At 31.0% G+C, this 19,506-nt stretch overlaps 2 protein-coding genes across 5 annotated transcripts in view; one reads left to right on the plus strand and one right to left on the minus strand.

Moving 5' to 3' along the window:
• LOC145266896 (UDP-glucuronosyltransferase 2C1-like) overlaps positions 1 to 1,228 on the minus strand; it is a 31,757-nt gene extending 30,529 nt beyond the window's left edge. Inside the window, exon 1 of the mRNA XM_080122659.1 lies at positions 762 to 1,228. Coding sequence (XP_079978785.1) covers positions 762 to 823 — 62 coding nt within the window. The 5' untranslated portion in view covers positions 824 to 1,228. The remainder of the gene's footprint in view (positions 1 to 761) is intronic.
• The window catches only part of LOC145266897 (UDP-glucuronosyltransferase 2A3-like), a 51,834-nt gene that overhangs the window by 4,548 nt on the left and 27,780 nt on the right, over positions 1 to 19,506 (plus strand). Inside the window, exon 1 of one of the 4 annotated variants that reach the window (XM_080122664.1) lies at positions 7,870 to 7,890. The exons of the other annotated variants lie outside the window; for them this stretch is intronic. The gene's annotated coding sequence lies outside the window, so the exon portion shown is untranslated. Of the gene's footprint in view, positions 1 to 7,869; positions 7,891 to 19,506 lie in introns of those variants that run through there. 4 annotated transcript variants of the gene reach the window in all.

Genomic DNA, 19,506 nt, shown 5'->3' on the forward strand with positions numbered 1-19,506 from the left:
ATTTAATACCGGACGAGGCAACTGAAATGTCGCTAAAACTACCAATGCAAAATATAAACACATTAAAAGAATTAATCTCCTGAAATAAATTTGTTTTCGTTATTCAATTTTTTTTTTAGCAAATATGATGGTGTACATTCTAAAAATAGCTTAAGCTTAAGGGATTTTTACGAATCTAGCTTAATAAGTGTCTGATAGTTATGAATCCAAAATATTTGAATTTTCAAATCGGAAGGCGTAAAAACATTTAAAATACTTTTAAGAAACTGAAATTTGAGGGAATATTTATTAATACATATCGGCATAATCATGTTGACGCACTAGTTCCCGTTAGATCAACGAAGTTAAGCGATATTGAACCTGACCAGTACAAGATGAGTGATCATTTGGAAATGCTAGATGGGATATACATGCTGACTGGGAATCGCATGCGAATTTGTATTCCGTTTATACTTTTACTTTGAGTGGAAGGCGGAATGCTTAATAATGAGCGAATACCACATTGAAATTATTGTCGGTTGTTCAATATCTCAGTTTTCATGAAGAGCTTTCCAATCACCTATGTTTCAAAATACATCTTGAGCGGTTTTTTAGAGTGAATCATGTTTATAATGATTTTACTCTTCGTATTTCTAATAGTTTGTTTATATATATATATATATATATATATATATATATATATATATATATATATGGTGTACCAAAAGAAGCTGATGGATTTTAAATTTGATTAACTTCTTCAATATTTAAGTTATGCTTACCAATTTTTATATGTAGGTAGATTAGCCTCTCCGTGATCTTTTGAGATATAGTAAGATATCATAGTCTACTTTTTCTAATTTTATTTACACAACTTAATCTAGGATATGTTTTCCACAAGATTTAATTTTAGTTATGAAAAATGATGTTACTCAAATGGCCACCATTTTCATTTTCACACTCTTGTGCTCTCTGCAGGGTATTTCCAATTTTTATTGGCTGAAGCTTTTGCTCCAATTGAATTTTATATGGAAATTTGTCCTCTTTATGAAGCATTCTTTGAAGAGATTACCTCAATATGACTTGGTCTCCTTCTTAGTGATATGGATGGACCTTCGGCCATACTCTCTGCTAATCTCTGATGATTCTCATCACTTCTTGCCGTACGTGGTCTATCAGATTTAGGGACGTCACATACAGACCCTTGCTCATGAAATCGAGCCACCATAGCTTTTATTGTGTTGAAGTTTCGTCAAAATTCTCTTTGAGTTTCTGATATTGACTCATTCAACCGAAAATACGATTCTACAATAAATATCCGCTCCTCAGGATGACCTTGGAAGGGTTCCCTAGATGATCGGAAAAAATAAAAGACAAATTTAAAAAATTAAGAAAGTTCTGAATTTTTTATAATCATCAGCTTCTTTTGGGACACACTACATATATATATATATATATATATATATATATATATTAGTAGAAATACGAAGATTAAAGTCATTGTTTGGCGAATCTAATTCATCGCAAATCTGGTGTATTTACAATTTTAAAATAAGATAGTGTGCACATATTATGCGCCAAAAAGTAACTTTGAAATATTTAAAAGAAACAAAAAGTAACTTTGAAATATTTAAAAGAAACTAAAATTTGGGAAATATGTCTAATACCTATTTTTAACATTCCATATCAGATGGTATCACACAGGCACTTGAAAAAGCTTATTAACAAGAACTGCCCGCCTGTGGAACTCTGTTCCCCTTGCCTGCTTTCCAGATGACTACAATATCATTATCTTCAAGTCCAATGTAAACAAGTTCTTGTTGAGCCGTCCTTATAAATGATCAAATTATACCAAATTACGTCTATAAACGATTATTACGCAACTGTCCTAATGACTATAATACACACATTAACCCTTATCCTCGAGTGGCCTTCAGGCTTTGGTATGTGGTGACCTTTTTGTAAAAAAAATATTTGCGGCTGTGTTACAAAATTAATGATGATCCGTTAATTAGTTTAGTAGTGAATCTTGTAAAAATATATAAACATATTAAGATTGCTAACTCATCTACATGTGCGTTTGTATTTAATAAGCCGTATGAAATGTGCAATAAGTCGGAGCAGTGAAAGAGGAAATAAACCAACACAATTGAAAAAAAAATATATATATACGATATATTTTTTTTTCAAAGAGGTCATCTATTTATTTAGTTCATGATTTTTTTATTTACTGCAAATAGAATCCGGGGTGGTTGAAAATATTTTGACATTTCGAGAGAAAAATTCCCTTTCTCAAAAACGTTCAAGATGGTTGTTTCCAGATTCACAGAAAATATAGGTCCAGACGGATATTTATTATAAAATTATTGTATTCAGTTATTAATTATACGCTGTCTTGTTCATTATAAAATATTTTATATATATATATGTTTATTATGTATGTTTATTTTATTATTTTGCCCTAACTTGAAAATATGTCGAAAATTCGTACCGAAAACGCAAAAAATGTAAAAGTTATTAAAAGCAATCGCAATGTGTTGCGATTGCTTTCCCAGGGCATCGTATTAGACGATATGGCTCAGAAATTAGTACCAGTAACTATTCTAATTTTTTATGTCAGGACCCGCCATTGGCAATACACAATTGACATATTTAAAAACAATACAAAATCGCCATCCCTAACCAACCTGTCAATATGTAAAATTTTCCAAACCCAAGTTTTTGCATTCCTGAAATATTTTGTCCTAATCGAATGAAAAAAATCGAATTAAAACAAATTGATAACAAACTGAATGAAAATAAGTCTTATTCTCATATTTCAATTAAAAAAACAAAAAATTAATAAACATTGGATAGAAAAATTTAAATTTACTTAATTTTGCTTTCGATTGCACAAAACGTTTGCAAAAAGATAAAATAAAAACAATAATTTTGATAAAAATAATCAGCAATATGAAAATAGTAAACCAAACGTCAACAGCCAACAATTGAAAAGTTGACAAATCGACTTGATTGAGACGAAGATGTTTTCCGCCAAATTTGATCACGTGTTCAATGGCCGACGCAGCTCGTTCAGCTGCTGTTTCTGGTCGACTTCGATAGATTTCTGATAAGTGTTTGATATTTGCTGTGTATTTACGGTCACCAAGGACATTATGTATGCATTCTTGTAGTAATTCTTCCGTTAGACCCGCAATGTCAAAAAATCGACCAATTTTTAAATATTCCAATTTACGTAAATTCATGAACTGGTCGCCGGCTTGTGGGACACAAACTAAAGGTACGCCGTGGTAGAGACTTTCAAACACTCCATTATTACCACAATCATAAATGATAAGTTTTGTGTTTGGATGGGCCAATGCATCGTTTTGGGGTAACCACTTTGTAATCCAAACATTTCCTATTTCTTTTTCTTCGTCGGCTTTCCAGAATATTTTCTGTTTCAATTTTTGAAATACAGACATAAAAATATTTTTCAAATTATCGTTGAACTAAAATGTGGGCCCAAATGACACGATTATAACACCATATTTCGCTTCGTCAAAGAATTTCTGAATATTTTTTGGTAAAGGTTTTGGGGCTTTTACTGTGAGGCTCCCGACTTCGATTAAGTTTGGCATTGATGGTTTTGGATAGCCGAGAAGTATATCGAAATTTTCTAGATATATTTCAGCTTTTTTTAGAAAGTTTCTGCAGTTCTCTCCAGCTGAGTCCTGGTGCAATTTTGGAATAATCATATGATTCTAAGATATACTCCGTAACAATGGTAGTCATCACGTGAATAATTGTATTGATAACTCGTTCATGGAAAGCCATATTGGATGTATATGGTGTCATGAAAAACGGAGTCACTGACGTGGCTGTCGGTTGACCAGCGTCCAGTAGCGAAATGGATGTACTAATACCAGCAAAAGGTATCGATAAGTTGTAAGGAACGAGTTTTAAGAAAAGATGATAATCGATGATTGCGAAATCGAAAATTTCCCGCCTTAATTTCTCTAATCCTTTCATATCGTGGCTCAGTTGGGTACATACCACTTTATTGGATCCTCTTATGAGTCTAAACAGAGTTATCTTCCCTTGCGAAGATAATTTAGTGATCTTATCTATGTGTTCCATAACTTTTGACATTACAGACTGTCCAAATCGTATACGTGGGATATCGGGAGCACATTTGCTGGAATCGAAGTCATCGGGCAAGTACAGTATGACCTGGTGGTCACGTTTGACCAATTCTACGGCTACTGTGTTCGATTCGGCCACATGACTATACAAAGAAAGTGGCATTGCCAATATATTTGGCTCTTTGTACTTGCTGGTCGGTGGAGAGAGTATAAATTGCCAGGAAGGTCCAAATAGAAAAGCAGGACATGGTCAGCTGAAAAATATAAATAGACTGGTTTTAATTCTTAAAACACTAAAAACATGTATAAATTATGTTTTGCAAAAACCTTTTCAAACTCAGAAAACAATGACGTCTGGCAAAATTTTTTCAAATTTTGAACAGATCTGTATACGCGTGTGAGCGAAAGTAGTATGAATGTGATTGGGAAACCCTGATCATTATTTATTAGTTGGTTTGTATTTTAACGCAGCGAATATTTTTGTATGCTTTACCATTTATGAGGTGTTTCCAACTTCCCCAAATTAAAATAAGCGAGATAAGATTCCTTACCGCTGGAAAATGTATAACTGTTGCAAGGCGTCGTTTATTTTGTCTCTTAGATTCCTGTCGTATTCGCTCATTTCTTTATTTTTTAATTTTTGTATTCTTATCTCAAAGTTTATTTTAATATTATTTCAAGTTTTGTATTCTTATTCTACAGTAAATTTTTATATTATTTTAATTTTATATTTTTATCTTACAGTAAAGTTTATTTTTATATTTTAATTTTTGTATTTTTATTTAAAAGTAAAGTTTATTCTATATTTTAATTTTAGTATTATCTTCAAGTAAAGTGTATTCTAAATCATAATTTTTGTATTATCTTAAATATAGTTTATTTTTGCATTACTTTAATTTTATATTCTTATCTTTAAGTAAAGTTTATTTTTATATTATTTTAACTTTTATATTTTTATTCGAATGTAAAATTTATTTTTACATTATTATAATTTTTATATTTTTATTCGAAAGTAAATTTATTTTTACTTTATTATAATTTTTATATTTTTATTCGAAAGTAAATTTATTTTTACTTTATTATAATTTTTATATTTTTATTCGTAAGTAAAATTTATTTTTACATTATTATACTTTTTATATTTTTATTCGAAAGTAAAATTTATTTTTACTTTATTATAATTTTTATATTTTTATTCGAAAGTAAATTTTATTTTTACATTATTATACTTTTTATATTTTTATTCGAAAGTAAACTTTATTTTTACATTATTATAATTTTTATATTTTTATTCGAAAGTAAACTTTATTTTTACATTATTATACTTTTTATATTTTTATTCGAAAGTAAACTTTATTTTTACATTATTATAATTTTTATATTTTTATTCGAAAGTAAACTTTATTTTTACATTATTATAATTTTTATATTTTTATTCGAAAGTAAAATTTATTTTTACTTTATTATAATTTTTATATTTTTATTCGAAAGTAAACTTTATTTTTACATTATTATAATTTTTATATTTTTATTCGAAAGTAAACTTTATTTTTACATTATTATAATTTTTATATTTTTATTCGAAAGTAAACTTTATTTTTACATTATTATAATTTTTATATTTTTATTCGAAAGTAAACTTTATTTTTACATTATTATAATTTTTATATTTTTATTCGAAAGTAAAATTTATTTTTACTTTATTATAATTTTTATATTTTTATTCGAAAGTAAACTTTATTTTTACATTATTATAATTTTTATATTTTTATTCGAAAGTAAACTTTATTTTTACATTATTATAATTTTTATATTTTTATTCGAAAGTAAACTTTATTTTTACATTATTATAATTTTTATATTTTTATTCGAAAGTAAACTTTATTTTTACATTATTATAATTTTTATATTTTTATTCGAAAGTAAACTTTATTTTTACATTATTATAATTTTTATATTTTTATTCGAAAGTAAAATTTATTTTTACTTTATTATAATTTTTATATTTTTATTCGAAAGTAAACTTTATTTTTACATTATTATAATTTTTATATTTTTATTCGAAAGTAAACTTTATTTTTACATTATTATAATTTTTATATTTTTATTCGAAAGTAAACTTTATTTTTACATTATTATAATTTTTATATTTTTATTCGAAAGTAAACTTTATTTTTACATTATTATAATTTTTATATTTTCATTCGAAAGTAAACTTTATTTTTACATTATTATAATTTTTATATTTTTATTCGAAAGTAAACTTTATTTTTACATTATTATAATTTTTATATTTTTATTCGAAAGTAAACTTTATTTTTACATTATTATAATTTTTATATTTTTATTCGAAAGTAAACTTTATTTTTACATTATTATAATTTTTATATTTTTATTCGAAAGTAAACTTTATTTTTACATTATTATAATTTTTATATTTTTATTCGAAAGTAAACTTTATTTTTACATTATTATAATTTTTATATTTTCATTCGAAAGTAAAATTTATTTTTACTTTATTATAATTTTTATATTTTTATTCGAAAGTAAACTTTATTTTTACATTATTATAATTTTTATATTTTTATTCGAAAGTAAACTTTATTTTTACATTATTATAATTTTTATATTTTCATTCGAAAGTAAACTTTATTTTTACATTATTATAATTTTTATATTTTTATTCGAAAGTAAACTTTATTTTTACATTATTATAATTTTTATATTTTTATTCGAAAGTAAACTTTATTTTTACATTATTATAATTTTTATATTTTCATTCGAAAGTAAAATTTATTTTTACTTTATTATAATTTTTATATTTTTATTCGAAAGTAAACTTTATTTTTACATTATTATAATTTTTATATTTTTATTCGAAAGTAAACTTTATTTTTACATTATTATAATTTTTATATTTTCATTCGAAAGTAAACTTTATTTTTACATTATTATAATTTTTATATTTTTATTCGAAAGTAAACTTTATTTTTACATTATTATAATTTTTATATTTTCATTCGAAAGTAAAATTTATTTTATCTCTATTTTTGTATTCTTATCTTAAAGTAAATTTACTGTTGTTTGATATGAGTTTTTTTTCACATCTTTGAAATTAAAAATTTCAAATATCTCATTCCAATCCAATCTACATTGGTCGTTTAAATATTCACATGTACTGGCCCATCGTAATTATTTTCAGGAAACCAAAGTTGGATCTTGCTAAAAAAAAAAATATGGTATAAATCAGCAAAAAGACAAAAATTAAATTTACATTGAACCCAGTTCTCAGCAGGAAAACGTGGATATTTACGCCCTATTTAGGCAGCTACATGATCTTTTTCTAAGACAGAGCCACAATAAATGTGCGTGACATTATTCGGGGGGGGGGAATGCCAGAATAGTCATTAATTAATGAGATGAAAATATTATTTTTAAATAATTTTTTAATAATATATAAATAGAATATAGATAAGACAAAATTATAGTTTAAAAAAAGAAAAGAAAGTATTTCAAAACATAACGATACGAAAATGCACGTGTGTATACATATAAACGTTTATAACTTAATTTCTTCAAGTTTACAGTTACGGCACATCAACAGTTTTAGATTTCTTACGTGAGAAACGACTTCTACAGCATTTGAACCGAATGTTGTGTTCATTACCCAACATCCTTTTTTTATTTCTTGTTCTCATGTTTCTTGTCCGACTTCAGCTGCGTGTGTCCCGCCGTTCCTCGCCTCTGGGGACAAAAACTTTTTCAACTCAATACAAGCCTCTGACAAGTGAGTTTTATTCCATCATTAATTTTTTTCATAGTCGAAGTCGCGTCTCCGTTTTCTTCGCAACCATAGGAGGGCGGGAGTCTATCTTGCTATGATCTTAGCCGCCATGTGTTCTTCTCATCGCCCCTACGAGAACTTGGCCCGATCCATCTTCTCTGGGAATCAGAGACAGACATTTTCGATCTACTCTGTTTCTGCCACCCAGAATCAGACTTTCTTTAATCGTGTCAGATTCCTCCCTAAATCACATTCCACGAACGTTTCTGTGACGTTTAAATCCGAACGACATCACGCCATGTTGTCAATGACTGCTCTATATGTTCGACCCGTCTCTCTAATATTGTTGTAGGGAAACGCGTGACTTACCTAACTAGCACATGTGCATACTTCAACGGGTCGGTCGTGGAACGAAATGAATGAAGAAGAAAGAAAATGGCTGCCTTATCTCTTTATATGCCCGCAATGTGACCACCAGATATGCAAATGAGATGCTCCTGGTTGGAGATAAAAGAGGGTTGATTTTTTTTAGAGGGACGTTCATTTTGAAGTTGGATTTCGAAGAAATAAGTTGAATTAGCAGAATTCGTTTGGAGTTGAGAGAAGGTGCGTGACATATACAGAAGTTTGGAAGATGGAAGGTTGGACAACAGTGTCAACATTACCCAGGAAATTATTGATGTAATGGGCAGAAGAAATAACACTGAAGTTATTGAATTATAATTGTCATGACACTGCTAGTCTGCGTACGTCGGGCCTATTATACAGCACAAGGAATTTTAAATTAATGAAGATAATTGTTAAAAGTTGAAAATCGAGAAAGTTTAATAAGAGCCATGTTTTCATATTAAACAATTTGACTGTAATGTAAGTGGAAATGATAGTAACAATTAGGATGATATTAAGATTGTATCTAACGTTATTAAATATTTAATTAACTAATTATTGAAACGTGTTACGTAATAAACATGTAAATAAGAACCGATTCAAAATGACTAATGAAAATTTGAAAATGATTTCAAATAAACTAGCAAATAAGGAAAAAAAACACAAAATGTTTACCATTATTAGATTAAATAAATATATAGAAAGAGAAAATGAATAACTATTTAAAATTTATATCAAAAGAGTTGAAACTTTATAGGAGTTGTATCGACCTGTGTAATAAAAAAAACATAAAAAACTAATCAACAAATCTAGTCATAATTTTTATCTTTTTTACTTTTCAGTTTAATACATTTTCTTGCTGTTTTTTTTTTTTCTTTTGTTTTAACTTCACTGGTTGAGACATTATTGTATATGAACATTAGCACCATCATTTATGGCAGAGGGTGTAAACTAGTAAAAATATAACACCTTTGCGTTATATATGTCTGCTTTTGTATTCTGTATTGAATTAACGTTCCGTCTAAGATACTTCTTCAAGGTTATAGATCTGAACAATTGCCTTCATATATAGAATGAACTGATCTGAAACTGGTAGGAAAATAAACATTATTGCACCCCCTCTCCCATACACAATCTCTCTCACACACACATGCATCACTACGCGCGTGCGCACACACACACGCACACACACATCATAACCATGCAAAACATACACGAGATAATTTCAGTTTATTTTTATCACTTCAATCTGGATTATTAATAAAAAAAATAAATCCGCGTGACGTGAATCTATGCATGAAGGAGTGTGATGTTCAATTAAATGTCAGAAATTACACAAGACACTCACAACTATATATTCATATCAGAATTGCTTTTAAGAGAATATAGGCTTTTTTTTATAACATTCATTCTTTATGAGGGGGCCCAACAGAAACCAAATTTGTAAGGTGCAGGAAAAATTTTTAGGGCGAGTATTTTCGCAGGTTACATCGACCAAAGCGTTGGGAAAATAACACAAGAACTGAAGAATCTAAATAACGAAACCAATCATCCCATGTATTTAAGGATTTTAATACTCACTAGTGCAGTTATATTGGTTTCTTTAGTTACACAAAATTGTTTTATAGAGTTTTTAAAATTAATACTTACCAATAATTGGTAAATTGTGGGTTTCTTTCTGAAGATAAGCGGAAATTCTTTGAAAATCCATTCTCATATTTTATCCAATGTTTAAACATTTGATGATTATAATATGGAGTATAGTTGCCATATCTGGCAACTTGTAATGTGTATATATATATATATATATATATATATATATATATATATATATATATAATATGTAATCAGGTTCATAAGAAAGTCTTTGCCGTTTTAACTTTTAAATTCCGCTCGGCTCAAACAAAAATTTATTGATCGAAATAAGCATCATCAGAATCAACACACTTTTGCAAAAGCAAAACAAATGTATTCCTGCCAGTAACGTAAAAATCTTGCGCTCTGGTGGCGATGAAGTTGCTGATGACGTTTTTAATATCGCTTAGCTTTTTAAGCATTTCTCACAGAGAAAATTGTCGAGATGCTTGAAAAAGTAGTTGTCGGTAGGTGAGAGGTCTAGAGATATGGCGGATGAGACAGTTTCTTAGCCCAATTTGTTCAACTTCTGCAGCGTCGGTTTAGTAACGTGCGGTCGGGCATTATCGTGGAGGAGAATTGGGCCCTTTCTGTTGACTAATGCGATATGTTGTTAAAGTTTTTTATGCATTTCAGCCTTTGTTGACAGTTCTCCGCTGTAATGGTTCGCCTTCATTCAAAAACACTGCAATGGATAAAACCGGCCGCAGACAACAAAACAGTCAGCATGCCCTCTTTCACTGCATTTCTGGCTGTGGGAAGTGTCATGGAGATTCATCGGCATCTAACCACTGAGTTGAGCATCGTCGGTTGGGATAAAGAACCCAATTTTCATCGCAAGTCACAATCCGGTCAAGAAACGTGTTGTTCTTTTTGCATAAAAGAAGGGAAGATAATGCTTCATAACAGTATTTCTATTTGTTTGTCGTTCTATTTGTGAGGCATCAAAAGACATAATTGTTTTAAAACGATTGTAATTTAAACGATTAGACAGAGCGAAAAACGCTATTTAAGATGATATATAAAGTACAGATTTTATAATGAACACTTATTTGAAAATACAGCATTTCAAATCAAAATTGAAATTTCCACAAGAACTTTCTCCTTGGCCTAATAAATATATATATATATATATATATATATATATATATATATATATATATATATATATATATATATATATATATAAGTCAATAAAGAGTGAAAATGGAGAATAAGTGAGAACTCTTTATATTATGGTATTTCGAAGCCTAATGCTTCTCATTAGACTTCAAAATACCATGGTATAAAGAGTTTTCACTTACCCAACACCCCTAATTGATGCATACCCTTATTAAATAAATGAATAAATCTCTCTCTCTCTCTCTCTCATATATATATATATATATATATATATATATACTAGCTGTACCCTGCCACGCGTTGCTGTGGCTCAAGTTGGCGCAATGGAAAAAGTTCCAAAATAAGAAAAAGCATGTTTCTTATAGGTTTAATTTTCCATTTTGCATGGGTACACAGTTTTTGTTGTTCCATTTTCTTAGCTGATATAGAGAATTTCTGGTTTGGTAACTCTTGAATACGTAACATAAATTTTCCATGTGAAAAACAAAGCTTGGATTGGTTTATATTTCACAACATGATAATTAGTACACCAAATTTCAGTTGCAATACATGCGATGGCATCCCTGGCAAATATAGCTGTTGGATAATTAACCACTTTATCTGCTTTCACAACAGTGTCGATGGATTTGTATCTGACTACCTCACTTGGAATTTTACATTGAATAATAGCGTTAAGTTCATTTAGTCTCCTAAATTAATTAACGTGAATAAGGCATTGTCAAAACATGGATAAATCCTATTTTAGTCACCTAATTTACTGACTGTGAAAATAGAAGTTATTCTATTCTGTTTTGACAATGCCTTATTCACTGTAATTAATTTAGGAGACTAAAATAGGATGAGGGATTAGAGATGGACAGATAGAGAGGAAGATATATAGATAGAAAAGAGAAAGTGAGATGAAAATAGAGAAAGAGAAGGAGATAGAGAGATAAAGGGATTGATAGATAAAGAGAGAGGGGGAGAGTTAGAAACAGAGAGGGATGAGACAGAGGAAAGGAGAGAGATAGAGGGAGTTAGAGAGAGAAAGGGGCTCAAAGAGAGATTGAGAGGGTGATATAGAGAGAAAGATAGATTGAGAGAGGGAAAGGGAGAGATGGATAGAGAGAGATATTAAGCGAGGAAGAGAGAGGGGGAGAGAAACAGGTAAACTACACTTCACCGTTTTTTTCCTCGTTCAGTAGAGAAGAAATCTTTCGAGACTGAGGCAATTTTAATTTTTTGTTACTATCCAGAGTAACCCTTTTTTGGGGGGGGGGCTAGATTTTCCACGTATTAGAAACCGACCGGGTTATCTGTACTTTCACCTAACAAATTAATAAAAGAAAAAGATTTTGTAAAATTTGAATTTAACATGAAAATACTATTTTAAAAAATAGCACGATAACATAAGTGCATAAGTGCCACTTTATGTACTCCTTGGGCGCTGAGTTCCATGGCGACCAGCATAATTATTTAATGGTCGCTCCCTTAGACCCCCCCCAGTCAAGGCTAATGCATCCGCACGTAAATTTTTTTTATTTATTGAGGTTGGCTTAGTAACTAAACGATTTATTGATAATTTCGTAACCCTTAAACGCACGCCGGAAGATTTAAATTGGTTCATTATTGTTGTAATGAAAAAAAAAGTTTCATTCAACACAAAGCCAAAAACACATATTAAAGATAAATGATTTATTATTCTATTCATTGAAATTTAATAATTTTTAGATAAAAAAAGTAAAAAAAAAGTTAATAAAAAAATAGTTGCTTATGTGCGCATGTAAAAATGTTTGTAAAAGTGAGAAATTATTTTAATCATTTAAAAAACTTGTCTTATTTTTTTGTTTTATTTTTAAATTAGGTCCACCTTATAATCACCCCAACATCCTCATCTTAAGAACAGCTTCCGGAATAAACACCACTTTTGGAGGGGGGGGGGCTATTTGCAAAATTTAACTGATATTTGTTGTCAGCATACCCACCCGAAAATACTATTAAAAAAAGGGGAGGGGTTCAATGAAAGTTGCGAAGAAGTAAATTTATTTATCAATAAAATCGTCATTTAAAAAAGAAAATTGTGGAGGTGGACCTAAATGTAAATATTTACCCAAAAAACTATCCCGAAGTTTATTACAAAAACGTTTTGTTTTCGCACTATTCAACAATTTGTTCATCCGCGCATGTAAATTAAAAAATATTTGTAAAAGTGAGAAGTTATCAGTAAATGATTTAGTTTTTTATTTATTTATTTATTTTTTTACATTAGGTCCCCCTCCACAAATGTTAAGAACGGCTTTCAGAATAAACACCCTCAACCTCTCCATGTTAACAACGGATTTCGGAATAAACTCATTGAGGGGTGGGGGGGATTGTCGACATACCCATCCGCAAATACTATTAAAAAAAAAAGTCGTCATTTAAAAAGAAATTTAAAATCAAATGTTTGTAAAAGTGAGAAATTATTAATAAATGTTTAGTAACATTTTTCGGTGCTAATACAGAGAGTGATCGGCGCTATTTTTTAAATCGTATTTCTACGTTTAATTAAAGTTTTATGTTTTTTTTTTATTCAATTGCAAGGTTAAAGTACAGAATAGGTACAAAACACCCTCCCCTCCCTATGTTAAGAATGGCTTTTTAAATAACAACGTTATTATTTCAACACGGATCACTCTCTGCATGAGTGCCCATTTTTCTTTTAATATTCATAAAAAGTAAAACTTTTTTCAAAATAAATAAATAAATGTTTGTAAATGTGACAAATAATCGTTTAGTTACGGCAACGTCAGTAAATAAAAGATGTTACGTGCGGGGTGGGGACTAAGGGAGCGACTATTATTTTTTTCTGCTGGTCGCCATGGAACTCAACGCCCAAGGAGTACCAAATTGTAATTTTTTTTTGTCAAATAAATAAATTTCAAGTAATTTTTACAATAAATAATAGATAGCAACTTCGTTAATTTTACGACTCGCCCCAGCATATTATAAACACCCTAACTTCCATATGTTAAAACGGCTTTCGGAATGAACACCACCCAATCTCCCCATATTAAGAACGGCTTTCGAGGTTTATGGAAGGGCGTGTTTTTTTAACATGGGGAGGTTAGGGTGTTTATAATACGTTGAGGCATGTCGTAAAAATGAAACAGTTTAGAAAAAGTTAAAACAAACTTTTTTATGTAAACAATGCCGTGAAAATAAACTAAACAATTAAAACGTAATGTTTCATGAGTGAAAAGCCTTAACATAAATAAAGGTATTTAAAAATTGGTAAGTACATAAATTAATTTAAATTTTAAAATATGGGATTTTTTTTGTGCTAATGCAGAGAGTGATCCGCGCTCTTTTTTAAATCGTATTTCCGCGTTTAATTAAATTTTATATGTTTTTATTCAATTGTAAGGTTAAAGTACAGAATATATACAAAACACCCTCCCTTCCCCATGTTAAGAATGTCTTTTTTAATAATAACGTTATTATTTCAGCACGGATCACTGTCTGCATGAGTAACTTTTTTTTTTTTACTTATCTTGTAATTCGAGAGTAGTTGAAACGGAAGTTACCAGAAATATTATTAGGCAGTCTCGCAGAAACGACTTCGAAAAATATTTATATTTTATTTAATATTTTTATAATTCGCAATGTAAAATTATTTTAATAACATGCAAACATTCATTGACTTTACAGATAGATTTTCTGAAAATTTCAATTAAATTGGTAACGTAGAAATATGGTTTTATTCACTTTTAACGAACCAAAATTACATTTATTTATATATATATATATATATATATATATATATATATATATATATATATATATATTAAACCTTCATTTTCACTCTTTATTGACTTGTATATAAGCTATAAGCTCCAAAATAATTTGTCGAGCTTTGTATTATCCTGATAAGTCTACTCTTCAAGAATTGATTTTGTGCTCTTCCTTTAACTCGCCCATATCTATCTATCTATCTATCTATCTCTCTCTCTCTCTCTCTCTCTATATATATATATATATATATATATATATATATATATATATATATATATATACTTAACTTTTTGTTACATCAAACAAGGCATATTGCCACTTGAAATGTAAGGGGCTATTAGTTGGGATTGTGTCTAACAGGAAAGTGTGGGGAGTTGAGCAGTGCGATGTCTGTTCAGCAGGTTAGTACAGTCAGGAAAACAGGAGAGAATTACAAAGACTAGCAACTTAAAATATTAAAGTTTCTGGCATCTAGGGATCTCAATAGTGAAGGAGTGGAAATTTGCTGCTTGTCGAATTTGTTGGGAGTATTACGTCAAGGGAGAACAAGTGCTGTGAGTTCATCAGAGCACATTCTATTAAAGTACTTGTAAAGCAGACACAGCGATGCAACATTGCAGTGATGCAACATTGCAGCGATGCAACATTGCAGTAATGCAACATTGCCGTGGTGCAACATTGCGGCGATGCAACATTGCAGTGATGCAACAAAAGATGGAGCTTGGCCGACAGTGCAGGATCTATTAGATTGGATACTCTTTTTTGGGCGCAGTCTACGAGTGAGAGACTAGTGGTAGATGCACCAACCCAGATATGGCAACAATACTCCATTCATCCTCTTAGTATTCCAACCGAAAGATTTTTCTAAAATTCTAGCTGTCCCTTTAAGTGTTTAAATCTTTCTTGCACTTGGTTCACCAAGTATATTTGCCACATAGTTTTGAAGTTCTTTTTCATGAGTTCAGTTGCTCCTATGGGCGAATTGAAGGTTTGTAAAGATATAGAATGCTCTGTGATGTGAGTAATTTTCTAGCACAGAAGAGGGAGCCCACCATTATTGCAACAGTTTTGGCAATGTTTTCAATGCATTTGTTCTCATTCATATTGCTTGTGAGGAGTTTAAAAGATGAACTTTCATATAAGGTGATATTTGTCATGGCATTGGTTTTTTTTTTGTAGTTGTTAAAAGGAAAGAAGCTTACTAACATTAAATGTTACCATCCATTTACAGCTCGATTCCACTACAGACTAATTTCTGCCATTGACTTGGATATGTGTATATTCGTCTTTCCCTCATGTCTATTATAGAGTGTGGTGCCATCAGCAAATATATCTTAACATCTTAACAATTTTATCAGGAAGGTCATTCATCATTTATAGATAGGTAGCATATCATGTTGCTTAGACGTATGGCCATCGAGAACCCGGATTTTTCTCTTATCTATGAACGATCTGATTATGTTGAGTTTTTGTCCAGAAATGATTTAATTTTCTTGAGAAGCTCTTTATATCAGACTTTGTCAAAGGCTTTTCCTATATAAACGGCTGCAGATCTAGCTTCTTCTGTCTTCTACAGTGCATAGTATGAGAGTCGTTCTAAATGTATAGCCTCCTATTTTTTTAACTTCAAAAGTTGAGGAGCTCTGAAGTTTATAACGAGTGGCCTTTTGTGCGCTAGAATTTATTTTTCTACATAGTCACCACCATTCTCAATGCATTTTTACTAAGAATTCAATGACGCATCTCTATGCACATCCATGGCAGGAGTTGTTTTCTTAGAGTCTCAACTCGTCAATATCTATAACAGAGAGATGAAACTTTTGCTATGAATGCTTAAGTTCAGTCATCAAACAATGCAATTTGAAATCCCCTATTCTGTTGGAATCACAAATATAGGAGACATTACACTCCTTTTTTTTCAATTTTTTTATCAATTTTTTTTTTTTTAGCTGGAGATGTTCCAACCGAGAGATTTTTTAAGATTCTAACCGTCCCTTTAAGTGCAATTGTTTAAATCTCTCTTGCACTTCGTTCACCGGGTATATTTGCCACATAGTTTTTGAAATTCTTTTTCATGAGTTCAATTGCTCCTATAATTACTGGAATGATAAAGATTTTTATGATTCCAGTTTCTTTTCATGTCATACATGAAACCTTGGTATTTCGTTATCTTCGCCCTCATCATTCCCAGCATCATTGAAGACATTCACTTCTATGATTGATTCTTTCTGTTTCTTGTCTCCTATCACTATGTCAGTTTTTATGACTCTGTTTTCTAGGTACATAGTCGTAAGAATTGCATAGTCATAGTGGATAGTGCATAACTTATTTCCAACTGTCTTTTCTGGTATGTTTCCAGGATTTGCTTCCGCTTTCGATATTCAACTTTGTACAGGTTGTCCAGTGGAGATATTTACACACTCTATTGTGTTGCGTCGCCCCCCCCCCAACCTCTGTCAGAATCTTACAATTGGATTTCAGATGACTTACATTCTCTACTTCTGTGTGACGGGATCTGTGTTTGAAGTCATTGCGGAGACCACCCATCTTCTTAAAAGCATTAGTCATCAAGCTTTGATCTTGGGCAGCCATTATAATCCTTTTTTGATTATAGTGGAGTGATCCTCCTTTTAGCCAATATAAGAATGTTCCTTATCTATATAGACCTGGGTGAATTCATCCAGGAAATACTTGGCATGCTGTTAGTTGGCTCATTCTTCCAGTTTTTTGCAATGGAAGTTCTTACTGTTTTTTGTCGACTCTTTTGGGTTATTTTTGCTTTCTGATTATGTCTCATAAGACAGTCTTGCCCAAAATGTTTAGCCAGTTTCATGATGGAGGTTGTTCTGCTGGCTCTTGTTTTATAATGTTGGTGCACCATTTTGATGCTTGAATTTTGGGAGCTCATCAGATGTTTTATTGTAGGTCAGAAAATATTTACAAGATGGTGGACAAATGCTTGATTGATTAAAGACTCAAAGGTTTTAACAAAAAGGGGAAGGAGGTTGATGAGATAATAATTGAGCTGGTCACTTCTTTCACTAGAATTCTTGAATACTAGTAGAAAAGATGCAATTTTCCAGCTGTCAAAGAAACAAGACTCAGCTAGGCATTTGTTGGAGAATTTGGAGAGGACAGGAGCTAAGTGAGCAAAGCATTTCTTAATTAGTTTAGCAAGGATGAGATTAAGCCTACATGCCTAGACTTCTTCTGATATCATGAACATGAGAAGGGGTGATTTTCAGATCTATGAATGTGGCTTCTGTTCACAAAGGAAAATTTGGGAGAGAGTGGTTTGGAGAATTTCAGATGGAATTGGAAGTGAACCAGCGAGATAGCAGGTCAGCTTTCTCGGATGCAAACGATCTCATGATTGGAATTGTTGATTTACCATTATTATAATTTTTCAAAAAAATTTCAAGCTCCTATTTTCTACAACTTAACATGTTACTGGTCACTACGGTATGCCTTCTCTTGGTTGTGGCTACAATTAATTAGTGATGGACAAATTGGCAGAATGCATACTGCCTTTGCGCAATGACAGCTGCACAAATTGAAATAAACTATTGAAGTGAGTGGGGTTTGCTAATGTACTGGGAAAACATGCTTCAATGTCTGCTTTGCACCATTGAGTTAACTCCTTGGTATACTGTTCAACAGGAAAGGAATGAAGCATCCCTGATGACTTCCCAATGAATATTTTTGAGCAATGATTCCTCAGTTTGGAATCGAGAAGTTAGGGTGATGTCAACCAATATCACAAGGTGATTGGTGTTCCCGAGTGGAATATGGGCATTGTAACACAAACCTCAAGTATTGTAATTAGGAATAGATCTGAAGTGAGGCTTTCTGATCTTCACGATCTAGGAAGTAGGTTAGGAACGTCATTATCTGTGTTAAGGAATGAGCTATAGAAAAGCTAGGTGTGCTGTATCAGTGTAACTTATAAAACCAAGGCGAAATTACCCAAATATATCTACCTGTTAGGATTTAAGGAGAGTGCTGCATCTATCAAAGACATGGTTGATTAGGGTACAGTCCTGATTCGATAGAAAACAGTAGAGAAAATAGAAGTAACAAACGAAGGCTAATCTTAAGAACATGAAGACTTGATTCTAAACTGTGCTCTCTAGTTATGGGGAAGGGGGTTACAAATGTAGATTCCAGTCTGTGCATATATCTGTCTGGGTCCTTATGTCAAAGAGGAAGGTATTCTGCCATATAAAAAGCAGTCAGAGGAAATTGAGGAGTTAGGTTATTTTAACAATTCATTTTCTCTACCAATCCAAGTTATGACAACAGGACCATTGCCACAAACCTCAAAATGCAAATCCAGACTGTTCAACGCTTAAGGGCACAGCTCAACAAATCAGACAATCCACTGATTATGGTCTTTGGTTTCAAATGTGGGCCACATCATGCTACCTCACATCTTTAAAGTCGGCTGGAAAATCAACACCAAAGTGTACCTGGATGTGCTGAAAAGTGTGGTGATCCTCTGGCACAATCAGGTGGCCACTGGCAGACCCTGGGTGTGGCAGTAGGACTTGGCACTGGCCTACAAGTTCAAAGAGGCTCAGGCTTGGCTTCAGAAGGAGTGCTACGACTTTGTACCCTTCTCTTACTGGCCCTCTCCTTTCCTGATCTGAACCTGTTGAACTACTCCGTTTGGTCATACATTGATAACATCACCAACATGACCTCCCACAATACCAAAACAAA

This window comes from Euprymna scolopes, chromosome 42 (assembly GCF_053919585.1).
Source record: "Euprymna scolopes isolate OS-2025 chromosome 42, ASM5391958v1, whole genome shotgun sequence".
In the NCBI taxonomy this organism is placed as follows: domain Eukaryota; kingdom Metazoa; phylum Mollusca; class Cephalopoda; order Sepiida; family Sepiolidae; genus Euprymna; species Euprymna scolopes.